Below are 27,198 nucleotides of genomic sequence, written 5' to 3'. Positions count from 1 at the left end.
TGATGTCCTATTTGATTGGGAGTCTAGAAGGACAGCCTGTATTGAACACTGACATTTTTCATAATTACGTTGCCTGCAGGGTTGCCACCTGTCCTAATTTGATCTGATTAAGGTGAAATGCAAAAACTGTCCTCATTTCTCTCAGAGTGCAATGGTGCCAAGCTTCATCTCAGGAAGGAAGAGACGAATACATATATTGAGGTGGGAGGAGGGGATACTGGGGCACCCTACAGTCCCTGACAGTCAAGGAAGGTGGGACAAATCAGCCTCACTGTTACTGCAGGTGTGAGTTTGTGTACAATTTCTGAACAGTGTTTTAGCAGGGAGTATCAACATTTCAATGCACTAATACTTCGACCCAGTAGGGGTGGCGCTTTGGTGGATGTGTCCTGTTTAGATCATCTGAATGGTTTACAGGTGACTCGCTTTCACAAATATCAGTAGGGGTTTGGTTAAAGGATATTGCCATATGATGATGTAGCCTTTAAAAATGATGATGTAGGGCCGGGGATTTAGCTCAGTGGTTTCGCTGCCTGCTGCCCAAGTGCAAGGACCTGAGTTCGATCCCCGGTACCAAATAAATAAATAAATAAATATGATGCTGTCGGTCTTCATTATTTGACATTAAAAGATATCCACTTGTTGCCGCTGCCTGCCTCACAAGCACAAGGTCCTGAGTTCAATCCCTGATACCAAAAAAAAAGATATCCACTCGTGTTAGGTGAAAAAAACAAGTTACAGGATTTCATGCATAGCGCGAAGCCATGTATTTAGAACTGTGTGTATACACATGTGTGGTGAGAGTTACCAGAATACTTACAACAAATATTCATCATGACTGTCTCTGGATGGTTAAATTGCTAATTCCACATTTTACTACTATTTTAATATTTTACAATAGTCATGGGAAAAAGTTGTTTTTATTTTTGAAAGCACCTTTTTTTATATTCCTGGAATAATTAAAATTTATTGTGATTACAGAGGTTGGCATATGTTTCAAAAGATACTTCAAAGCACAGCAAACATTCAAATCCTAAGATCCTCCCTCTTAACTTCTAGAAGAAAATCAAGGCTTGGGCTCTTTCTTCCAAAGATCTGTGAAGGACTGTCTTTTTTTTTTTTTTTTCTTTAATCTGTATGTATACTGGAGGGAGGGGGATGATAACAGTATATCAAAGTGGTTACAAAGTACTTCCTCTTCAATTAACATCCAATAACGAAAATGTGATCTCATTTCCTCAGAAATGTTTGACCAAAATAAAGTTATTTTCATTGTAGTTATTTAGAACACAAAGTGACAGAATGGGCTGTCCCAATATGTATCCTATGAATGACACTTTAAAGAAGCTACTTGGAGTTTTGCTTTATCCCTTTTCAATTCTTCTATCCCTATATCATTTTACCTGTTGAGAAGTACTCAATAAATAGTATTGAGTAATTAATAATACTCCTAGGAACTTAAAATAACATCTTTTATCTGAAATTTTCAAAGAACTATACAGAAAGGTATTGCAAATTTAAAGAAGAAATTGAGGTGTGAGAAATAACAATAAATTATTTCCCTGTGAAGCAGATCAAATAGTGAGATAAAGAACTCTAAATTCCAGTCTCTTAAACTATGCAGGACACATTGCTTGGCATGGTCTGAATGTCTATCTAAATTTATAATAAATTTATAAAGATCAAAAAAGGAATGAAGGGCAGATACAAAATAATTTCTTGGTAAACAATTCTTACATTATACCCAATGCAGAATGTTTAATGAAGCAGTTGAGTCACAGCTCTTAATTCACAAAACAATATTATAACTCAAAGTCAAATATGTATTCATTGGCCATCTATATTCATCAGAATATAAGAGCTGCCAATGCCAAAGTCAGGATGACAATCAGCACAGCTGATCCGCCATGATCTGTGTGGTTGTCTATTGGCTGCTGGCCCTGTATTACATCTGGTGACATCAACAACCTTCTTTGACTTTACTATTGGGCCCGGTGTTGTCAAGGGCTCACAGAGGTATTCTTAGCTGCAGGTTGGGTAGGTTGTTGAAAGGATGCTGCTGAGGGATTCTGGACTCCATATGAAATGCTAGCCATAGCACCCTGGAATGTTGTAGGTATGTTACATTGCAAATTATTTAGTGAAAAGGAATGGTTTAACTCTGACTCAGCAATGGTCTTTCCAGATGAATTGACTTCTGCCTTAAAACTGATTTGTCTTGTGAATTCCTTGGCTTCTTGGTCAGCCTGGCTTGAGTCCCTTCTCGATTTTAAAGGCAACAGGACATCCTTCATGGCAGAGCCACAGCCTTCACAACAGAAATCTTGTGATCTTAGTTATGTAGACAAAAAATGCACTTTTTGGCAAGTGCTCTTCTTTCCTCAGGGATGTAATCTAGAGAACCTATGGCTCCCTCTCCTTTTGTTGGCATAAATCCAATGATGGTTAGTAACGCTGTCCTTATACTCCATGAAGGCTTCCAAGTTTCAGGGCGATGTCCTGAGATGCTCAAATAGATTTTCTTGCCCACTTCAAATCGTCCACTAGCTGTTAGGAGAATACTGCTTAGTGGTTTCATGGGATACCCTGGTGGTAGTACTATTTGTCCGTGATAAACGCCTCCATCAAAATCAGAATCTGTGGGCCCTCTTACTGTGAAGTGCCATTCAAAAAGATTATCCTCTAAAGGCTGCACATGGTAATGATCTGTTGGGTCTTTCAATTCTGCTACTTCTTTCATTAAACGTTTAACAGCCGGGCTCTTCAGGATGTAACCAGTATCCACGGCGGGGCACTGGACCGGCTCTGGGCTCCAGGCCCCGGCTTGGGCCTACTGGGCCTTCTCTGGGACCAGAGGCAGGAGGCGGGGTGGGGGCGCGGTGCTACCTCCTCAACTCTCCCCCACCTCCCTGAGGGCCCAGAGGGCGCCAGCTAGGCTGGACATTGCGGAACTGAGCGCCCGGGCTGCAGGTCACCGTCTCTCTGGCCGCAGACCCACTGAAAACACCTTTTTTTAAAAGGCTGAGAATTATAAACATTGAACATCTCTTGAGTCTCTCCTAATGAGGAAAAACCCCTCTGGAAACGATAATCTGACAAAACTTCTAAAAAAAGAAAAACATACATGCCTGTTGCAAGCTTCCAACAGTGCTGATTCTTTATTAACCCAATTCTTTCTTAATTTTCTGGTCACAAGATGGACTTTTTCTGTAAATGTTCTCTTTTTAGAGTAGCATAACTCTATTAGTCCTAAGCAGATACCTTATTAAATATCTATATCATTTTTGTATTTGTCTTGGAAATTTAAAAATGGATCTAACAATGCTGTAACAATGCTCAAGGAACTAGATATGGCCCGGGCCCTCTGCACTTAGAGTGATGTTGTGTCTCCAAAATAAAAGGGAAGGAGGAGAATCAGATAGAAAAGGTTTCAGGTTTTCTGTTGCACTCCACAGTTTATTGTCACGGGATTATCCCGTAAACCATGAAATCTGGTTTTATTTATGATTATCAAGATCTTGCAAAATTATTTTTTGAATTTTGAAGTAGATCATTTAATCTGAAAGAATTAGATTTTAGTCATCAACCTGTAAGTTGTTCACAGTCTTTAATCCAGACTGAGATTCACTTTGTGTATGTGATTGTTGAACTTCAACCAGCCTGGGGAAAGTGTAGATCTGGGTCAAAGACTCCAGTTTGAAACACACAGGACATAGATGGCTTACCTTGCCCTCACAATAAAGTTAATACTAATGTGTACATGTGATCTTTTCCAGCTTGGACTATACCTGGCTTACACAACATTATAATGTATTGTTCTTCAAAAGATCTTCAACTTTAAAGATACTGAATTGTCCTATGACTATGTCAATTGTCTACTCCACACTTGGCTGGGTAACAGGCATCTGAAATTTAAGACACTCAAAACAGAGCACTTGATACCCTTTCCACCAATGCACATAACTTCCTGCTCATGCAGCCTTCCCTGTCTCAGCGGGTCACATCCCTGGCCATCCAGATGTTCTGCTAGCACCTGCAGTCATTTGAGACTATTCTCTTTCTCTCACTCACTCTGATATACCATTTGTCAGCAAATCTTGTCAACCTGTCTTCAAGGCACTACAGATTCTCTTGTCACCACCTTACCTGACTTACTGCCATCTCTCATTTGCACTGTGGTCATAGCTTCTTAACTGGCTTTCTGACCCATCCTTGCTCACTACAGTCTATTTCATCACACCTGCAGGAGTGAATTTAAAAAAAAGAAAGAAAAAAAGGAAGAAAGAAAGAAAGAAAGGAAGGAAGGAAGAAAGAAGGAAAGAAAGAAAGAAAGAAAGAAAGAAAGAAAGAAAGAAAGAAAGAAAGAAAGAAAGAAAGAAAGAAAGAGAGAGAGAGAGAGATCCAGGGACCCCCTGCTTGAAACATTCCACTATCTTCCCATCTTGTTAACAACACTAACCTAAATCCTTACAGATTGCCTAAAAGGGCCCTGCATAATGGGATGAGCAGGGCTTTTTGAATTCAACTCTGTTCTCCTTGCCCATCACTCCTTGCCCTCCAGCCTCTTTAATGCACCTTGTGCATTCTATATTGTCTGCCTACAGCACCCTGCCCCCAGGGCCCTTACCTGTGTTGCCTTAGTGTGTTGCCCTTACCTCCTTTGGATGGCACAGCATTGGAGACAGTTTTCCTAACTACTTTCATAGAGTAGAGACTCATTCTCTACATTCTCACATTGCCATTTCCCACAGCATTCATCAGCATTTAACATCTTGTAATTGCTTATTTCTTGTCTGTGCCCCACATAGAATATAAGTACCATGAGTACAGGGACCGTCCTGCCTTGTTCTCTATGTATCCTCAGGACAAAACAGTGCATGGCAATAAACATAGGTTGAATGGATGAGTCCAAATAGAATCAAGTGTATCTGGATAATAACTGATTTTCTCTTCCATAAACATGCTCTTGGTTATCTCTTCCTACTTAAAAGCTATGGTGTGAAAAATGTAGATGTGCAAAAAAAGATGGACAATGAGTTATTTTGCTACATATCCTCCCCAGGTAAATGTTCATGAATAACATGGCTAATGGTGGGCCAGATAAGATGAGGCTTGCCCCCAGAAAAGTTTGTGGGCTTCAGCGAAATGTATTTTCTGAAAATTGTTTTTTTTCATGCACCCAAAGTGAACATATGGATTTTCACTTCATAGGCTGTGGATAGGGGAATCAATCTTCCTTCTTGATGAGAGACTGGCTGCTAGACTTTCATCTTTCAGCCTAGACCAGCTTCGTCTATATGGAACCCTTTTGAGTCAACAGTAAAATCCGACACAGAGGAAGGAATCCACAGCTCTAACATCATCTAGTACTTTTCCATCCCTGTCCCTGATGCCCTCAAACTAATCCCAGCCTTATTTGTCAACACCAAATGTTGATGCTGATTCTCAGATTGGGATTCCATTTTTCTTCTGTTTTTTCAGTTAGATTTCTGCCTCTTGCTCACTGTCAGTGGCAAAGCACAGTGCTTGTCACACAATCTGTAAATCAGCCTAGTTCCTGTTGTCCTCTGCCTCAGTATTCAGACTGGTACAACCTCAGACTGGTTGATCATTCTTACCATCTTCCATGTTAACATATAATTTCCGAATACAGATTTCATATTTCATGGGCCTTCTCTCTCTCAACACTTCCCAAACATTAAAATTTTCTTTATGTTTTTGTACTTATTGGGTATGACCATTAACTGCCATTTTAAAGATCACCCCAAAATTAAACATGTTCATAGTAATAAAATGGAAACCAACAACTGTGAACTTAGACCAAAATGGCAATAAAAATCACCACAGAATGATGGTGCTGAAGTTGCCTCTTGGATGAGAATTAGGGTACACAGGCAGGCTTTTCACCTAGAGTTTTAGTGAAGCCTATAAAATTTCCTAAAATAAAAGGTATGTATATAGAACTTCTAAGAGAACAACTTCTAAGAGGATGATGGTTTTTACTAGGAAAATCTTCAGTTTCGAAACTATCTGTTAATTTTGAACCTCAAGTTGATAAGTGCTTACGTCCCACACTCTGTGAAATATTTTCTTAGGGAAGTACACAAGACAACACGGCTATATATTTGACTCTTCTTTGGCTTGCTCCAGTACATGGTGCAGAGATGACAGCTGGGAAATATATGAGCAACCCTAGTCTTTGCCACCTTTTGGTAAAGTGATAAGAAATCTGTTCCTAGGACCTCATTTTCCCTGTGTTTTCAAGGTAACTGGTTGAAGGTTTATGAATACTGAACTTCAAAATATAACTAGAAATTTGGACTCATTGATATAACTGCTAATAGGCAAGAATTATTCAGATTTAGCTCTTTTGACTAAAATAAAGAATGATTACTAATTTTCAAGTAGCAAAATGTAAAAATCTGGAAAATTAAACTATGGTATAATTAACACTATAGTTGAAACTGAACGGTCTGCCTCCATCCCTAGAAATCGTTATTGGTCCTTTAAATTGGATTTTGGTTTCATTTTATTTATCTCATCTCTTTAAAATGTATCTCACACTAGCATACAAACTCTAAATATCTGAGCTACATGAAAGCAGTAATGAATCTAAGTGGCAGTATTTAAAATGCTTATGAGTGTATTGGCTTTTTTTAAAGAATTTGAAATATGCTTTTCAGTAGTGAATGTAATTATGCCTACACTAAGATGAATAAAAGAAACACAATGTATAGTACTAAAGTAACAAGGGAAATTACTGGAATAATTTAAAATATGAAAAATCAGAAACAGAACATATCATTAAGTACTTGTAAAAATGTGAACTCCTTGCTGTCTCCTTTCCCCATCCACTTTATCCTCTAACTCCTCTCTCCACTTGATCTTCAAAACCCCTTCAGAACTACGTGAATTCCTAAAGTCCAATGACTTTTATTTATTTAAGAGTTGTTTTGGATATTACTTGTTTTGCCAACCCTAGTAATGTCTAAATATGTCCCAAAGTCCAATTTGAAGAAAACATTCTAAGGTAAATGGGAGGATGTAAATATAAATACCAGAAGTACCCAGTTTATAAATGGGGAGTGTTCCGTGAACTTGTATTTCTGCAAATTGTTTGAAACTCAGTTATTTTACCTTCAAGAAACTTTGTTAGCCATGACAGCTAGGTGGCTTACTGATCAAGCTTTATCCCTATCAAGCTTTATCTGACAGGGAGCACTGCATCTAGGTCTCTTTGGTTAGATCCACTCTGGATTATAACCCCACAGGTTCTCTTTTCCTCCATGTTAATACATCATTGGCATGCTCATTCAAGTAGACCAACCACTATAATCTATGGAAAAGCATGTTGAAAGGAACTGTGAAATCCCATTTCCAGTGTTCCCTCCCTTTCCCTTCTCTGGCTTTAAAACAGCAGGAGCCCTAGGGAACAGCAGGAAAAAAGAAAGGTGGATTGAGGTCATCCTTCCTTTTGAGAACTTCTTAGCATAGCTATCACTTACTTGTTGACTATCCAAGTTAAATGTGCAATCTGACAGTGAAAATGCCGGCACTCTAAAAATGTATAATCAAGACCATTCAAAATATAATGCAATAACAAAGGAAGAGTTGTATTAAATACAAAGGCAAGGCAAGATACCAAGAATATGCACAATGAAAATAATTATCTCAAATTTTTTTAATTGTTTTGACATTGTAATAACATAGAGATGAGATAAATGTTGTGTTTTAAATGTTTTATTACTAGATTTTCTACCTCATCCTTCATATATTCTGCGTCAGCTCTCCCAAAGGACCACATAAAATCTATTGCCTAGCAACACTGATTAGGTCTACACCACCATGCTGATATTCACAGTGTCACAGAAGGAAGAAGTCAAGGAAGGAATTTATGGGGCCTGGAAATCTGGGTTTCAGTGGTTAAGGCAGACTATTCAGACTGGAGAACTGTTGACAACTGACTAGAATTGGGCATATTCACGACATAACATTTTGGGTTGGTGGACGGTGAGATGTGGCTCTCAGGGAGGCTGGAGAAGGGTGCTGGTGGCTTGTTCGAGAGCTATTGCCCAGATGAGCCATCTATTGTCCTGTTAAGAGAGATGGTTACGCAGATGAGCAGTGCGATTAAATTATTTGGGGAAATTTCTTGAAACAAACAGTGAAGTTATGTACTGCTTTAACAGCGTATCTTCTAGGTCAGAATTTGTCTCAAATCAATAATTAGGTCTCAGTGGTCTGTTTTCAGCCCCAGTAGTTAACTCTGTGGATGCAGGTGCTTTCAGTTCTCATTTGCACCCATGCAGCTGCGCATTCCCTGGAAACTTGGAGCTCAGGCCTCGAAGCCTTTGATTCCATTCTATCTCCTCTTTTTCTTTCTCTTGACTGCTGTCTGCTCACTTGGTTCTTTCTACATTTAGGTGGTTTGTTGCTATGCATGTCATCTCTTCTACAAACTCCAGGGAGGTAGAATTCCTGCCTGATTTCATTTTTGCTTTCTCTATCACCACTGATCTTATGCACAGTAAACAAACAATGAAAAGTTGTTCAATAAAGAATGAGTGAATATTTAGTTGAAATTCACTCCTGCCAAGAATAATAATAATTATTATTTGTGACATGAAAAATTCTGATTGTGTCTTGTTGTCAAGGAGATGGATTCTTCTGCAATACTTCACTGGAAGACAGGTCATCTTATAGCCACTGGGAGTAGACCCAGCAGGACATTTCTATTAATAGAGCAGCTGAAACAAACCAGAAAACATCAATCTGCATGAATTCTTACCTAAATTATAAAATCACCAACACCTGAGCTTCACAACCCTATTTTTGAACTCCTAGAAGTTTTGTGCTTCTTGGGTAGTGACTTCATCTATAGTTGAGAAATTGAATCAATATTTCATAGCTCCTTTCAGCTTATCCTGAAAATTAATATGTGGTAATATGTGGTAATATGTGCTTATATTAGAAGGCATGCCTTCTTCAAAAACATATATGCTCCTATATTTCTGTTATTTAAAATAAACTCAGGTCTATATCTTATTGAATTTTCATTCTTTTTCCAGGGTTATCTTTACATGTTTCTTTGGTTATGAAATTACAAACATCAGATCTTAAAACAGCCTATTCTCAACCCTTAGTAGACTTTTTTTACAAGATATAAAATGTAGAATTTTTATTAAGAAAACTGATAAACATCCAGTTAGGTATAGAAAATAACACCACTTAGTTTTGGTAACTCTAAGGTTAATATTTCTCTATTTCATCATTTTTAAATGAGAATAATAATAGTCCCTACCTCATAGGATTGTTGTGAGAATTAAATAAATTGTATATAAAGTACTAAGAAGAATATTTTGTCCATAGTAAAGGTTACAGAAGTGTTAGCCTTTTTTTTTTTTTTTTTTTTTTTTGGTACCAGAGATCGAACTCAGGACCTTGTGCTTGCGAGGCAGGCGCTGGAACCACTGAGCTAAATCCCCGGCCTAGCCTTTATTTTTTAACAATTATTATAATTAAGAATCTATTCTACTTCCTCGTTCTCCTGGATTTAATAAACAACTCTTTGGTATTTATCATTTGCATACAGTATTTCACACTCTTAGAACATAAGAGTATCAATATTGTTTTGTAGATTTTCTATACTTTGTATAATGATATTGTACTGTGCATAAAGAGTACTGCAGCTTTTGTTCTCAGCTTTATTTCTGGGATATATCTGTTTTGATACATTCCACCCTAATTTATATTAACTCACTTTCTAAAAGCCTTTGCTTAAATGTCATTTCTTTTTTTTTTTTTAATTCTTTTATTGGTACATTTTAGGTATACAACACAATTACATTTCTCATTGGGAATTGTACCTTTACATGATACATCTTGGTTCTTACTTTTTCCCCATTCCTAGCCCTCCCTTCACCCCCTCCACCCTTCCCTATTTACAAAGACTTTATTTCCACTTTTTCCATTTCTCATCATTTTTCCTTTCCCTTCTTTCCTTTTCCCTGCCCCTCCCACTACCCCTACCCCTTTGGAACTTTTCTTCCTATTTTGCATTATCGATTATTCATTCTAATCATTGGTACATTTTAGGTATACAATATAATGACATTCATCATTGGAAATTTGCACCTTTACATAGTCTCTCTTTGTTCTTATTTTTCACCTTTTCCCAGCCCTCCCTTCAACCCCTCCATTCCTCCCTATTTACAAAGATTTTGTTCCTATTTTTCCATTTTCTCATATTAATCCCACTCCCTTCTATCCTTTCCCCTAGCCCTCCCACTTCCTTCCCCTTTGCCCCTTTTCTTCCTATTTCACATTACCTATTGTACATTTTAGTCCTTATTTACACTTTCAGTTTCTCACACCAGAGAAACTATTCGGTATTTATACATGTGTGTCCTATATATTTCACTTAAGAGTATCACCTCAATGTGCATCCATTTAGCTATAAATTTCTCTAATTTCCCATTTGACCTTGCTATTCCACTGCTGGGAATCTTCCCCAAAGAATTAAAGGAATCATACCACAGTGATATAGGTGCACCCATGTTCATAGCATCACAGTTTGTAATAGCTAAAACTTGGAAACAGCCCAAATGCCCATCAACTGGAGACTGGATAAAGAAAATGTGTTTTTTCTATAAAATGGAGTACTACTCAGCCATAAATGTCATTTCTTAAACAAGAAATCTTCTGAACACTTTCTCCACCCCCGTCTCATCCCCCATATAATGTTCTATTTTTTTCTCCCCCCGTGATGTTTGTCACCTTCTAAAATGTTACATGTTGTACTTACTTTACCACTTTATTTTTGTTGTCTTTTTCCCCTTTAGAATGCATCCTCTCATGAGAGATTTTGTCTACTCTCATTTTTTTTTTACACACATGATCCAAGTACCCTAACCAACTGTTGCATAATGTGGATGTTCAACAGACACTTTAAGAAAGCTTTTGAGTCTTCTCCTAGAATTTTTGTTTGTTTCCTTTTGTTGTTGCTATTAATCCAAAACATGTTGCAACAAGTTTCTTGTTCCCATCTCCTTGTGTAACTGAGGTTCTCTCTGCTATATATCAATAAATAAACTGTTAGGTGAAAGGTGAATTTCTTTAAGATGCTTTTTAACTGGTTTAGGATATACAGTATTAGGACTCATCAAGTGATGACGATTGAAAAGGAATGAGTATAACTTTTTAAACAAAATCTATCAGTAGAGGAAGTCTATCAGTAGAGGAAAATCATTAAGATAAGCTTGGCTTTCTTTACCAGTGTAGTAATGCTTTGAATTTGATTGTGTAAGGTCTTACTGATGATTTTGAATGCATTTTCTCAGTCAATATATCTTAGTGAATTTTCCATGAGTTCCAGCAAATCTTGGCTCTCAAACTAATTCAGAAATGGTTACTTCAGCAAAGTGCATGGAGACCCTAATCACCCTAGCCCATCAAACCCACTCACTGCAGCAGTCCAACCTGCAGAGTTGGCCTGCCCTGTTCTAACTTGTGATTCAAGGTCGCCATTCAGTTTTACTGCATTGTCTTTGATCACACTGAATCATCACTTAATTTTTATGCCATTTCATTAGCTGGATTTCTTTTCAAAGTTGTACTTAAGGGAAAAATAGAGGGTGACTGTCACTGTGGAGCCCACGTTAGGGATTCTAAGCTATAGCCAAGAGATAAATTAATCCTCAAAGCATTCCACTCTAAACAGCAGCAATCTGCAAATTGTAGATTATTTGCATCATGTGGCCAGTGCCAATAGCACATCAGAGAGCTGAAATTCATTTCAATTTTTATATCCCAAGCCTGGGTGCTCACGGTTTTCCATTGAACCCAAAGGACATCACAATTGCCCCTACTATGATTTGCAAAGAAACTAAAAGAAAGAGATAGAAACTGAAGACTTGTGATTTTTAGTGCTTTTCAGTGGAATATATTTTCCAAAAGAGTTTCTCCTACCTTACAGCACAATTATTGAGGAAATTCAGTAAAAGTTTTCTGAAAGTTGTAGTTAAGTTAATCTCTCAATATTCTTAATTTTTCAGGTTTTAGTTATTTTTTAAATAGTTATAAGTGATTTTTTGGAAATGGTACTTAAATTTACAAGACATTTTCACCAAGAAAACTTCCAAAAAGATTACAAAAGAATTTTATGGCATAAGAACAGAATAAAAGTAAATGTTGATTACAGTTACTAATCAAAATAAAAGGCCCAGTTTCAAAATTATCCTTTAAAAAAATAAGACTCAAGAGACTATTTTCATATTCTTTTTAATAAATGGGCTTATTCATTTTTAATACTATACAGGCAGTTCATTTTTATTTATAATGGGCTCAGACTCAAAACACAGGCACAAGAGATGATCCAGAGGCTTAACATCTAAGAAAACAACAACAAAAGAGCATAATAAGTCTGTAAGCTTACACACAGCAGACAAACTCAGCATGAGGTGAAATTCCAATCCAAATTGTCACAGACAATAAAATGGGCTTTAAAGGCTGAGTCTAGGGCAAGGAAAAAGAGGGAAAGAGCAATGAAAGGACAGACCCTGCTGAAGAGGACAGCTCAATGTCAGCTGATGAAGAACCACACAATTGCTGTGTCTGTGTTGCCTGGAACAAGAAGATATTGCACATGTTAGAAAAGAGAACTCTAAGGAGCAACATTAGTTGCAGTGGGAACAGACAGGGACACTCATATGTGTTAAGTGCCCCCAAAACACTTCCATGTATAATTTCAGAGTCACTGCCAGGGAACTTTGAGATACCAGAGAGAAAGAAAGAAACCAGAGTTCAAGGTCTAGACATGGGGTGTGAGTGAATGTGTGTGTGTCTGTGTGTGTATTTAAACTTTCCAAAATGAGGAAAGATCACAGATAAAATTTGAAGAGCAGTTTCAGCCATCACACACACACACACACACACACACACACACACACACAAATATGGCAGAAGCACTTATGAATGAATATTTAACCCTAAGGGCCAATTTAGATTCAACCAAAATGAATGTGGAGAAACTCACTCCTAAGGGAGGTGCCATTCTCTTCGTTAGATTACAGCAATGGCTGGAGCTGGAGGGTCCAATGTTGAGCTAGTGGCCAGAGATAGGGACTGGGAGCACAAAGAAGTTCTGTCAAAGCAGTGAGGGGCTATGTAAGAGAGGGTTAGAAAAGAAACAATGGGCTAGAGGCAGAGCTCAGATTTGGATAACAGGAAGAGGAAGGGAAGGATCACCAAGACGGCAGAAGAAATGTAACTGGAAAAATTAGTGAAGTGACTCTCAAAGATTAAGGGAGAACAATTTTCAGAATATAGGGTTGATCTAATATGAGATTATTTGGGTGGAGGAGAGGGGTGACAGGGCAAAGGCCATTGATAGTAAGTACGCTGCCATGAGGTCCCCTGACCTTCACCCAAACCTCTCCCACAGGAGCACCTGGACCTGAACTCTTCCTGAATGCCTTGCTGAGTGGGACTTCAGAAATCCCTGCACAAACAGCCCTTCCACTCTTGTCTGATTGAGTTTTCCTGAGGGCAGTAGTCAGCAGACAGGGGCACTGCCTGGTAGGAGACTGAGCCATGGAACTTTCCCTTTGGGCTGCACCATTAGCTGTGTGAAAGGCCTGTCAAAGAGGGAGGAAGCTGAGAGTAAGGGAGGAGGATGAAGGCCCAGTGATCCAGCTCTGGCTGGATGAGGGAAGCCTCATTGAGAATCCTCCCTCCCTGTGTACTCTACATCATGACCTTCTGCATCCTCCTGCAGGCATATTTGTCAAAGTAAAATGATGAAACATGCTTTTTTTAAAACAATTTTTTAGTTTAATTTGCAACTTTAAAAAACATAGACATAATGATTTATTACTATGGTTAGAAATGAAATAAAGTTTCTCCTCAAACATTGTAAGTTCATAGTTGGGACAAATCTTTTGTTACAGATCCCTGTAACAAAAAACAGATTGATAAAAAAAACCAAGTAAGTTTTTTGCCATGTGCACTACACATCACATGGGAGAAATCTCAGTGACAGATAACTAAATGCAGAAACTTGGAACTCTGGCTTACATAGTATCTTCAACAAAGAACAATATACTTTAAAGAAGTGACAAGATGAAAGCAATTTCAGGCTTCCAGGGGTGCGAAACTGAGAAGGTAAACATAAGGGAAGAGACCAATAGAGTTAAGTCTATTTGTAATACTTCTGGTGCTGTCTCAGGACTGATAGGAGTTGTCCTTAGGAAGGAGAATTTATATCTTGTCTTCAGGTAGAATATAAGGAGAGGACAGGACTAAAAGGGCTTTCTCTGTTTGCTGATTCTTGATTGCCTTTAACTCAAAAATATTTGTCAAAAAGAATTATTCTGGGGTGAGAAATTCTGGTTTTCCTCATCACCCTTTCCTTAGGCCCACACATCAGAGGACTGCACTCATGGTAAGCTTCACTGCACATATTGTGGCCTCAGAATTCAGAGGGGTTGCCACAGTGTGCTTTGTAGGTAGGGTGGGCAGAAACTAACTGCATGATGTTAAAGTGAAGACGTGACAGTAACAAGGGCAAGAACTCCCATCTAAAAAGTTTGGCCTTTCAAAGAGAAAATCCTTTTCAAAGTCTTTTAAAATGAACTACCATAAAATCACAGTTTATGTCTGTCTCATTTGCCTTGGGTTCCCAAGGTTAAGTGTCTAAATACATGAACAAATACAGTGGCAACAAATAGGAGACTTCCAGCTCTCACATTGTAACAGAAATGTTGCCAAATACAAGGTCAAATCTAAGGGTGAGAGGATGGGAGATGAATGTCAGGATGCTCTTTATAAATTTGCACATACTTTACAGATTATTTCAGGAAATTCAGTATTTTCAAAAGGGAAGAGAAGCTTAAAGTAGGGCTTAAAAGGGTTGGATATGGTCTCAATTACTCTAATTCTAGAAGTAGGATCTACAACGTTCTTCCTAACATGAATACTTTATTAGAACAGAATTTTTTTCAGAGATTCTCTGACCCCTGCCATTGGTATATGGATGCAGAGTCTGTAACACAGTCTGTCAGCCATGCCACAGTGGGGAATTCTGTGCTGAGAGAGAGGTTAGTCCATATTGAGGAATAGCTAAACCTAACATTTCTTTCAAAACTAAGACATTGTCATTCTTCAAACATGAATACATATTACATAAATCTGTTTTTAATCACTTAAGAAATTAAATGCCAGTAAGTCCATAAAGCCCCTAAATTAGCTCTGATTTTCACTGATATAAACAAAATCATCAAATTGCATTTGGCAGTTGTGTAGCTGTATTAAGAGAAGTATTTTGACATTTCAGCAATGGTCTGAATGATTGCTTATCACAGTGGCTCCCATCTGAACTAACTCAGCAACCCTGGCCTCAATCCTCTGTTGACAGTACTGTTCTGCTCTTGCTGAAGATTAGCTTTATTTAGACATGGCACAAAGGGAAATGGTACTTTAAAAAAACAAAAACAAAAACTCTTCCTTGAATAGTGATATACTAATATTTTGTGTTTAAAACTTAAACCTTGTGCTTAAAATATAAAATAATTAATTTCTGATATTTTAAAATATTGATTGATAGGACAAATGGACTTTTTAACTGGTGCTCCTTCAATGAACTCTGGCTCAGATTTATAAGGTATATGCAATTGTGTTTTTTTTAAAGCTCTAGCTTGTAGAATTAGAAGGCAAAGACTTTTCCACCCTTTATTTATTTATTCTGAAAATATTTTCTGAACACTAACCTTATGTGGTCAGTGCTGGTTCCAATTGTAAACACTTAAGAGAAATTGAAGCACAAATTGACTAAGAAACAATGAGAGTTTGTTCAAGCTGATCAGAGTTACAATTCGGAAATTCACAGATTCACGCAGACTTGGATATGTGCTCTGTGATCTTATGCATGTCAAATACATTTTGAAGGCAAGCACAAGTGGACAAGAGATGACATCAGCTGTTTGTCTATAATTTAGGCTGGTGCTGGCAGAAGGAAGGGGGGAAGACACGAACAAAGAAAAGGATTTAGGCCAAGACAACCCTGCTGCCCTCTATGCGACTGGATACTCTGCTCTACTTGAAACTGCAGCTCTCAGTTCCTTAACCACAGGATGTAGCACTTTGGGGCCTGTGGGGTGTCACTGTGCTGAGAAAGGGATGTCCATTTGCATGGGACCACTGGTACCCTGACGCAGAAGAGACGAGACCAAAGACTGGTTTCACGTGGCCTTCTGGCCTAGTGTTTGAGATCCCCGTCTCCTTTGTCCTTTGATTTTTGTTTTTTTCACACCACATTCTAGAAAAGAGTGAATAGAATTCCCCGTCCTCATGGAGCCTGTATTCAAGTTGTGAAAATTAAAATTAACAAGTAATTATACAAGCTGCTAACACATATGCACATAGACCTTCAAAATGGTTTTTATATTAAATTTAACCTAAATGTCATTGATACATTCTGTGACCTGTGTACCAACAAATTCACCTTGAGTGTGTAACTGGTGTGGAGAGTATGGTGATATCCAGGGTGACAATAAAGACTGACTGTACCACAGAAGAAAGTATGGTCTCATAGTCACTTGTAAATTTTTTTACAGGCATTCCATGATGAATATTTGGAGGCCTTGAAATTTTGTTGGGCTTTTGTTTGGTTTTGTTGTGCATAAAACTTTGATGTCTCTATAGTAGTAGTATATTTTCTTCTCCAGACATAAAAAATTAGAAAATGTACAAATAACATCCAACTTGCATTGGACAAGCAGAGAAAGAGAAGTTAGTTAAATGCTAGATAAGCTTTTGATTTTTATATTGTTTGCATCCTCTTGCCCTCAGTAAATAAAGTCTTTTTTTTAGTTCTGGAAAAAAAATTTGATAAAGTTAATCAGACTTATGAGGTTTTACCTTAGAATAATGTAGTGCATGAAATTATGAACTTCTGACATTTTTAAGGTAAATCTGACAGAATTTTTGGTAAAGCCCCATCACTGAGTAAAAAGTAGCTTACAATACACTGTACACAATCTGAGATTTAGAGGTAGAATTTCAAGGACTAACTGTGGATCACTCAACTCTGTCAATTGTTTCACTTACTACCTGGGTGACAAGGCAAGTAACTTTCTGTATTACAAAGAGCACTTAGAGCCCCTTCTTCTCCCTCTAATGAAAAATTATCAGCTCTGGCAAATGAAATTTTGAGCCATCAGTTCTATTTTTTGACATCTTTGTGGAGTATTTGTTCTTATGCCCCAGAGTGTTTGCCATAATCATCCATCTGGTGATTGTATACAAAATGATGCCCTTACTGTGTGTTATGGCTGACTCAGAAGGCTTAGCAGAAGGTGTCTCAGGCATCGATAACTGTCCCTTTTATCAGAAATTTGAGTTAGTTTGCCTTTTGCATGTTTAGATAATTGGTTGTATTTGGGGGCCTGGGGATGAAGTTATTTACATTATTGCCTCTATTCATTCTCTGTGTAAGTGTAGATATATAAGGGATGCAATCTGAAATGACCAGTGAGATACTAAAAAATCTTCTAGCTAGTTCAATGATAAAAAGTGTCATAAAGATTTATTTCATATAAACATATTGAATTACTTATTAACCCCTTGACTACTGTAGTAAACAAATGAATAAGTCTTAAAAGTATACTAATTGTACTTTCAAAGCACATACAATCTGCTCATTTTTGTATATACATATGTGCTACACACATGCACAGATATACAAACAGGCACTTATCTGTTGTCACTCATGTATGGCTATAGCAAATATCAATTATGTAATTGGATATTGCGCTCTTTTAGAGAATTGGCCTCCCATACTAACCACTGGAGGAGAAAGGTATCTCTGAGATGGGAACAAAACAACCACTTCCAATGCAGTCCCCTCCCCTCTTTCTTCACTGTTGCCCAGGTCCTCCTGGCCAGGTTCCTGGGAGCAAGGGAGAGTGGGCCAGGCTGAGACTAAGAAGACCCTTCCCCAGGATGGAGAGGGTAAGAGTTCACATGGTCAGAAAGATGGAGAGAAGAAGGGAAAACAGGCATCCAGGAAAACCTACAAGTCTTATCTGAAGAGACTCTGCTTAGATCTGTCTGCTATGCCTCCCACATTCTAGACTGTACACATTCTTCATTCACGGGTGTCACCGTTTAGCACATTCCTTCAATCCAGCTATATGAATACAGTCTTCACGGCAACATTAGGCTTCTGTTCCTTCCATATCCCCCCAAAGGCAGTGCCAGACACAACATAGATGCTTACTTAGCTCCTTTCCTCAGTGATGTTTTTTGAAGAAAGAATTCAATCGCAAATTAAAATGCCTCGTGTAGTACATGCCATGATATTCTAGGTTTCCAATCTTAAATCAATGTTTGATACGTTTTCCAAATAAGTTAAAGCTTACTTTTCCAAGTAAGTTAAAGGGTTTGTCTTCTAAACCAGACAAGGCTGTAGAGAAGTGATCATGTCCTTATCACATCCACTTCAAAAACCTACCAGCTGAGAGTCTTGGGGATTTCTACTGATAAATCACCTCCTGGAGCCACAAATTACTGAATTTGTCCTACAAGTGGAAATAGCTCAGCATCTAACCTTTACTTTTTAGTTGGAGTTTTTTATTTCTTAACTTTATTCATTTGTTTATTGTGGTACTAGGAGATTGAACTCAGTGCCTCCACACTGAGCTACATCTAGCCCATCTGTGCTCTCTCTCTCTCTCTCTCTCTCTCTCAACAGGATCTTGCTAAGTCACTAAGTTGCCCAGACTAGACTTGAACTTGTGATCATCCTACCTCAGCCTCCCAGGGTACTGGGATTACAGGTGTGCATAACTCCCTAAAAGTAAGTCCCCGACTTAGAAACAAGTTCTATTCCGGGAGGACTATTTGTAAGTCAGATTTGTTCGTAGGATGACAAAGTGAGTCTTAGTACATCTGTGAAAAGTTTGCAACTCAACTGTCCAAAAGTTGGGGACTTAAGTGTAGTGTAAGTGTCACCCAGACAGGGCCCACGGAGGTCCTCCAAAGAGGGGGTAGAACCTGATGAAGAGGTTCAGACTAGCCTGCTTGCATGGTTTGGCCTTTTTTGGATTTATTGGGGTGGAATAGTCTGATAGAACATTATCTCAGTTCTGGGGTCATAGCTTGAGGGGCAGTTCATTTCCTATGAAATGATTGTGCTGGTTTGGTAGAGGCAACCTCGATTTCCATTGTGGGGTAATTTTTCCCTCTTAGGGAGGTGAGCTTGTCATGGACTGGTCTGCCAGGCTCTTCTTTTCCTGGAATCTGAGGTAACTGTAGGTTTAGAACTAAGAACTTCTGGGAATCACTCCAGGGAGGTTGGAACCAGACATTGTAAAAGCTGGCAATTGAATGTCCTGGAAAATTCTGAAAATTGCTTTAGTTACTCTCATCTTAGTGTCCTCATTCTTGAAGGGGGAGGAGATACGCTGGTAAATTTAGGGTTAATCAATTTTGTAATATAGATAAGGCTTAAATCATTCACATGCTTACGTGCAGAACTGAGCAGGGATCTGACCCAAAGTTTTAAGATAATAAAGAAGACCAAAAAAAATGAAGGCAGAAATGCCAAACTTCATCATGCTTTTAGTTAACCATTGGACATCTGCAGGTTCGGCCTCTAGGTCCCTTTGCTTTCAACCGTTTTCCCTCAATCTTCAGGAAATTAGGCTGTCAGCCAATCTGGCTTTGTAAGTTTTCTGGCCAGTAGTAAACTAGCATATGAGTAGGAAACAAGCTCAGATTTGATTTTCTGGAATGCCTGTCACAAGCCTAAAAAGTAGTGGTATAGAGTACAGATACAGATAACCTTGAGTGACCTTGTTGGCACCTTAGAACTAGTTTCCTTGTTTCCTTTCTACCTATCTTTATTTTTGCTATCCTATCCCATAAGTGTCTTATAACAGAGTAGAGCTCAGTCCTCCCTCTGCCCCTTGCAATATTGCTCTCATTCATCCTACTATTGTCACCCATCACATTATTACTGTTAAAGCAGTTCTTTCAACTCAATTAAGAATAAGAAAAAAAAGATTTGCTTTTACTTTCATTGGTTCCTTCCCCAATGCTCTTCCTTTATTTATGTAAATCCATATTTCTAACGCATATCATTTTCTTTCTGCCTGAAGAACCTCTTTTAATATTTTTTGCAGAGCAAGTCATAGAAATTTCTTAAACCAAAATGCAAAGAAAAAAAAAAAAAGAAAGTACTGCTGATGACTTTCTTCTCTTTCATCTAAGCGTCTTTATTTCTCCTGCTGTTTTCCCCCTAGTGGTAGAGATTGAACCTAGAGCCTCACAATGAGCTACATCTCCAGACGTTTTTTATTACATTTTTAAAATTTAAGACAAGGTCTCTCAGGCTGGGCTTGAACTTGACATCCTCAAGATCCTCCTGCCTCAGTCTTCTGAGGAGCTGGCATTGCAGGTGTGCACAGTACCACGCCCAGATCTCCTTCACATTTGAAAGATAATTTTGCTACACATAAAATTCTAGATATTTTTCTCTCAACACTTTAAATATTTCCATCTACTTTCTTCTTTCTTGCATCGTTCCTAAAGAGAAGCACTCTGAAATTCTTCTCCTTGTTTCTTTATGAAGTGATCCCCCTCTTAGTTTCTTTCAAGATTTTTTCTTGTCTTGAGTTTTCAGCAGTTTGACTATAGTATATTTAGTATACTAGCTGTGTTTGTTAGGTATTTATCCTGATTAATGTTCTCTGTGCTTCTTGGACATGGAATTTGGTGTCTGTAACATCCTACTTTTATTTCAACTCTTTCTTCTACTCTGTTCTTTCTCTTCTCTTTATGGCATTTGAGTAATGTGTCTGTTTCATCTTTTGAGATTACCCCACAGTTTTTGGATGTTCTGTTTTATTATTTCTCTGCATTTCAATTTGAAAAGTTTTGGGGGGACTTTTCTTCAAGCTTACTAATCATCAAAGGTATTCTTCATTTCTGTTAAATTGTTTTTGATTTCTCACATTTTTTTTTGATTCCTTCTTAGAATTTTCATACCTCTGCATCCATTACCCATCTGTATTTGCATACTGTCTACTTTTTGCATTAGAGCACTTAACATATTAATCATAATTGTTTTAAATTCCCTGCCTAATAATTCTAGCATCTATATTGCATCTGAGTTAGGTTCTGATATTTGCTTTGTCTCTTTATATAGTTTTTGTTGTTGTTGTTGCCTACTGGCATGATTGTGATCTTTTTGTTGAAAGTTGGATGTTTTGGGTGGGACTAGAAACTCAGGTAAATTTTAATGTCAATCTACATGTGGGCAGTGATTAGTGTTTGCTATAGTGAATATGCCAGATAGTTGATTCCTCTAAGGTCCTTGTCTTCTGCCTCCTCTTTGACTCTGGGCTTCCTGTTCAGGAATCTGTGTTGTATAACTCTTTCAGGGAGAGTCCACTGCTATTTTCTTGGATCTCTGTTGGTAAAGTGATCAGATGGGGAGGTATAATATAACTATCAGTTAAATCTTGGCCTTTAATGGCTGTTTCCTGGAGTTTTGATTTTCACAAGAGTTTCTCCAGTGATACAGCTCCCTACCACCTAGCAATCCCCCCATCCTATTAAAGGAAATAGGCAGACGAGGGGGATGCAGTTAGAAGAATGTCTCTTTTATTGCTCTGGGGAAAGGGCTGGCACAGTCTTGAAGAGCAGAACTCTGTTTTGGAGAAGCCTCTGGGAAAGTGGTAGAAAGTGCTGACCAAAGACAAGTGGCAGGAAGCAAGGTACACCCAGGCTCCTAGAGAAAGTGTACCCCAAATCTACAGTGGCATCACCCACAGCAAGGATGCGGCTTCAAGTCAGCTAGCATGAATTTTTTGATGGGATTGATTTGCCCTGTTTTGCCACCTTCCTGTGCTTTGGAGACCTAGAACAGAAGAAACACAAAGTATGGATATTAGAGAAGGGCAAAGAAAGTGCAGCGGACTACAGAGGAGCCACAGGTTCTGAGCATCACTGGCAACTTCCTATGTGGTCCATGCAGGGTAAAAAAGTGACAGAAGGTAGAAAAGGACAGAATAAGTTCACTTAACCAAAGAGCAAAGTACATGCAGGAGTAGAGGGCTGGGTTAGGCTGGAGCTGGGGTCCCTGAGGCTCACTGTGGAGCAGGAGACTACACAGCACCTTCCTCTCTGAGGTAGATAAGGCAGTGATTGTGCAGCATTGACTAATTCTTGGAGGACCTGACATTTGGCATCTTAAGTATGCCAATGAATGAGCAGTGACAGGCACAAATCCCCACAATCAAGCAGTTTGCATTTCGACCAAAGGAAATAGAAAATGAAGTAAATGAAGAGTTTGGGCCATTGGAAGATGATGACAGCTCTGAAGCAAAATACTGCAGGAATAAATGAACGCGGGGTCAAAGACAGGCTGCAGTACCAAACAGGGTGCTGAAAAGGTGGAGGTGGGAAGTACTCCAAGTGGACAGGGAAGGAGAAGCCAGTACGAAGGCCTGGAGCCTGCAGCTGGTCTGGGGTGGTCAGGTCCAAGAGCAGGCCAGTGTGACCAAAGTTCAGTGAGCAAGGGAAAGAGTCAAGCCCACAGGGGACCTTGGAGATCACTGCAAGGACTTCAGCTGTTATTGACCATGCCCTTCTCACCTTCTTCCTCCTACACTAACTTTTTTCTTTCCCTTAACACCCTAAATAATGCAGAAAGAAAAATTTTCAGCAGATTAATAGGTTGATCTGTAGCTAGCAGATCATTGCAATGGGAAGACATGTGCTACAGTGAACTGTGGACCTATTCAAAGAGGTTAAGATGAAGGCCAAAAGAAGGAGGACCACATAAGATGTTTTGAAAGAATAATCCTTGGTCATGAGTCAATGTCTTATTCATTTTTTCATTACTGGAACAAAACATCCAGTGCCCCAACTTTAAAGGAGGAGAGGTTTCTTTGGTTTCCAGTTTCCAGTAGGTGCAGTCCAAAGTCAGGTGGTTCTAAGGCAGCAACACAGGGTGGAAGAACCTCAGAAGAGGACACCTGCTCATCCCATGGCAGCCAGAAAGCAAAGACAGAGGGAAGAGCCAGAACAATACACCCTTGGAAGTCACACCCTACATGACTCACTCCAACCACACCCCACTTCCTAACAGCACATTCAGCTGTGTAACTTGTCAATGGACTAATCCACTGATGAGTATGGCACCCCCATCATCCACTCACTTTCCAAAAGTCCCATGTCTGAACCCATGAGGCTTTTGTGGAACATTCTAGATCTAAACCATGACATTCAGTAACAAGAGTGGCACCAGGCAAAGGCGAAAGACACAGGCCTGCAAGGGAAGACAGCCTTGTGGAAGTGCTCTTAGTGTAAGGTTGCAGTGGCCACTGTGTAAGGTTGTGGTTCTGGCAAGATCTTTCGTAAATATTTCTGGTTATTAGGCATATATGTATGAGATCCTCTCTTTCATAACTTCTCACCTTTACTTGTTATTTTTGTTAGGGCTTGACACAAGTGACTACATTTTCATTCTGACAGCTTTCATATTCCCTACACATTCTACAAACTTGTCTTGAATTTCTAGTTTTAGTTTGGTTTTCATTAGTAGGGATTGAACTCAAAGCCTTTTATGTGCTAAGCAAGTGCTCTACTACTGAGCTATAGCCCCTTTCACAATTTTACATTGACACAGGATCTCATATTCCTCACACTGGCCTTAAACTTTCAATCCTCCTGCCTCAGCCGCCTGAGTATCTGGGATTACAGACAGTCCACCCCTTTTGCAATTACATTTTGTTATTTTTTTAAAACTCCCATCTTTACACTAAGTTTCCCTCTGCTAGTTCTCACATCGATGTTCCCATGATGAGCACAGTTTACAGGTTCTCCTTCATGGTCTTCTTCAGTATCTTGACCCTTCCTTCTCACCACTTCTAACCATATGCTACATCCATCTTTGTTTATTATACTTTATTGGGCCTACCAGGTGTTTCAGTAATTATTTAGTCTTCTGTTAAAGATGTTTATATTGGAGCTATCACTGACATCAATCCTCTTATGACTTAGGAGAATGCCAGAATATAAATTCTGAAAAGAAGCTAATTTCAAATTCTATTTCTTATTTTACCCACAATAAAAATAAGTCAAAGTCATTTTTCTCAAGTTCAAGTGATATAAAAGACAACTTACAAGAAGAAATTCCTCTAAAATTTCTTAGTTGAAGAAAGTTATTTTAAGGTAATACTTATAAAATATATCTAGACATAACTGAGATATAAACATTTGAAGCTTAAATAAGTAAAACACCAAATAAAACTTATAAATTAAATATAAATATAAATTAAAATACAAAACCAAAGTAAACTATGGATTTAATTAATTTGGCAGATGCTGTCATTTTAGGGACCCTCAACAGAGCCTTGACTGACTGATGCAGACCCTTCTGCCCGATGGCTGCCTCCTGGGCTGTGTGCTGACTCCAGTTTCCCTGTGGATGTTCCCCTTGGACCCTTAGTCCTGACTGTGTACTGTCCCTTGCTGGCAATGCACACCTTGCATTCAATCAGCCTCTGTTTCTTTCTCATTCATTTCAAAAAATGAAACTGTGACTGCTTGCTCTCAGAGAGGTCTGAAGTAATCATAAATGACCATAAGCTGGATTTGCATAGCAGGTTTTTGTTGCACTGCAGCCAATCAAATGATGGATCCAGGACACATTTTTACTAATTTTTCAGGTGATCATCAAAATAGCCACCCCGAAGTGGACACTATCTCAATCAGAACATGCCTATTTGAGCTCAGAGTTACAGTGCCTGGTCAGTTGGCTATAAGGCAGAAACAACATGGTGGAAAGGCTTAGTGTGGAAGAAAGCTGCTCGAATCATGACATGCAGATGGCAGAGAGAGAAGGAAGGAGCAAGCAATGAAAATATGCTCTTCCAGGTCATTCCCACAGTGACTCTCCTCTGTGAGTCCCACCTCCTAATAGCAAGTCAGCTACAGTGCCCCCATGATTTAATCACCTTCCAAAAGTCCAGTCTCTGAGCACATGAGAGTTTCAGGGTCATTCTTGCTCCAAACTGTAGTAGAACATGTACCTGCAAATTCTCTGCTGTAGAGGCACTCAGCCTAAGCATATCTCTCATATCAGGGATACAGTTTTCCTTGTCTACAATATCAGGCATCCCTGTGCCACTAATTTATTATGTTTTCAACTAAAATATTTGGCTCCAAATTTTCATTTCTTTTCTTCAAGAATAAATCTTTTGTACTATCTCAGTGAATATTTGTGAACCAGTTTCTCATAGTAGGAGTTGCTGACTGATACCAAAGACTAAAACTCCGTTTCAGCACTTTCCATGACCATGGAATTTCAGAATTGTAACTAACCCAGTCTATTAGCTGGGGCTCTCCAGAGAAACAGAATCAATAGGATATGTAAACAGAGATGTGCATAGGACAAAAATTATTAGGGGAATTGACAATTGAGAGGATAGAAGCCGAGACCCAGGAAACTGTGTAACTCAACCTGAAGGTAGAAACCTGAGAACTGTGGATGCAGAGGGCAGGGTGGCAAGGGCTGTAGTGAGTCCCACAGTCAGAGATCCAAGAACCAGGTACTCTGAGGGCTGGAAAAGATGAATGTTCCAGCTGCAGAAGAGAGAAAAAACTAAACCTCCACCCTGTTACTTCTATTCTGGCCCTAGGTACCCTGGATGGAGTGAGGGTGATCTTCTTTATTCAGTGTATCATCCAAACACTAGTTAATCTCTTGTAGACAGGCCTTCATAGACATACCCAGAAATAATGTTTTTAGCAGCCATCTGAGTATCACTTGGGTTAGTCAAGTTGACACATAAAGCCAGCCACCACACTCAAATTCTTCTTTAAAATATCTTGTAGAAAAATCTTACCTAGCCTCTATTTACAAACCTCCCATCACTGGCTTTATAAGACAATTTTCTGTTTTTCAATTGGTTTAAATCCTGCTTCCTAAAACAATGCACAACCCAAACTACTCTTGTAAAGGACACCTTCACCCATGTAAAGACAAGTTTTATCATCCCTCAGCCTGTCTTCCTCCAACACCCTCACTACCTCCAACTATTCTTGCATCACAATCCCAAGTAAAATAAGAAATGGCTCAGTGATTTCTTTGATATGTTCCGCATGCAATCCAGTTTCCTTAATAGAAACTTCAACTGAGATCCATAGGTCTTATCTCAAAGAAACAGGTTTTATATCAATTTTGTTTCCAGAGTTAATGTTGTAAATGACTGCAACCTAATACTGTGGAATAATTCTATTGAAAAGAAAGGAATGGAACACATTTTAACTGATACTAAGCATTTACCAATTTATAAACATATAAATTTAGGTACATATACACAATCATATGTATTATTTATTTGTTTATTCATTTATGTATTTATTTCATATGTAACTGAAGAAATAAAATCTGAAAGTCTGAACAGGTGAGGTTAGATTGGGTAGAACCAGAAGTGATGGGCAGCAAGATTGCCCTGTCCTAAGGTCCTTCCAGAAAAGACCTTCCCAAGTTTAACTGCAAGATCCCATGGGTCTTGATGCACACAGCCTTGTGAAAGAACCAAGTGAGGTTCCTAAACCTCAGCAAATCCTATAAAGACAGGGCATCTACCTGCTCTGTTCTCCATGCCAGAATCTTGATGAGCTCCCCAGGCCCTGGGGGCTGAGGAAACAGGAAAGCATAAATCAATGAAAACCTATAGTCAGCAGCTCTCTCACTCCTGCTCCAAACCCTGACTCTGTATTAGGGACCAGTGACAAAGGACCAGAAATGAGTGATAGATATCCTATGGCCCCACAAAGGTCATCACCAGGAGGGGAAAGAAGTTGGCCAGAATCATGTTCAGCCCTTTCCCAAAGAGTTGCAGGTGGATTGAGGTAGTAGCACCTGCTCTTGTGAAGGTCAGTCTTCTTTGTGGTTGGCAGACACATGTTTTCAGGCACACATTTGCATCCTCCCAAACATCAAGATTTGTCATTGATAGTCATAAGAATGTATCTTGCACAGAATGACAGTGATATTTTAGTGATTAATTCTTCTTTCCAACAGCTGGCTGTCCTGACTCCTTGATTAAAGAGCTCCATCACTTCAGGATTCTCGGAGAAAAACAGGTGAGTCAGCCTCTCAAAGGCCGCATCACAGTGTCATCA

At 38.8% G+C, this 27,198-nt stretch overlaps 1 protein-coding gene and 1 pseudogene across 2 annotated transcripts in view; one reads left to right on the top strand and one right to left on the bottom strand.

The window, feature by feature from the left end:
* Nucleotides 1-27,198, top strand: part of Prkn (parkin RBR E3 ubiquitin protein ligase) — a 1,513,344-nt gene that overhangs the window by 1,278,953 nt on the left and 207,193 nt on the right. For both annotated transcript variants that reach the window (XM_087188172.1, XM_087188173.1), the window contains exon 8: nucleotides 27,098-27,159. In XM_087188172.1, coding sequence (XP_087044298.1) covers nucleotides 27,098-27,159 — 62 coding nt within the window. The remainder of the gene's footprint in view (nucleotides 1-27,097; nucleotides 27,160-27,198) is intronic.
* On the bottom strand, nucleotides 1,803-4,183 carry LOC106008055 (ubiquitin-conjugating enzyme E2 J1 pseudogene; annotated as a pseudogene).

This window comes from Heterocephalus glaber, unplaced genomic scaffold, assembly GCF_053883595.1.
Source record: "Heterocephalus glaber isolate CG9 unplaced genomic scaffold, H.glaber_assembly_v1.0 deba00001523, whole genome shotgun sequence".
NCBI classification, from domain to species: Eukaryota; Metazoa; Chordata; class Mammalia; order Rodentia; family Bathyergidae; genus Heterocephalus; species Heterocephalus glaber.
The sequence above is the reverse complement of the archived record's forward strand: the minus strand, read 5'-3'. Positions and strand labels throughout refer to the sequence as shown.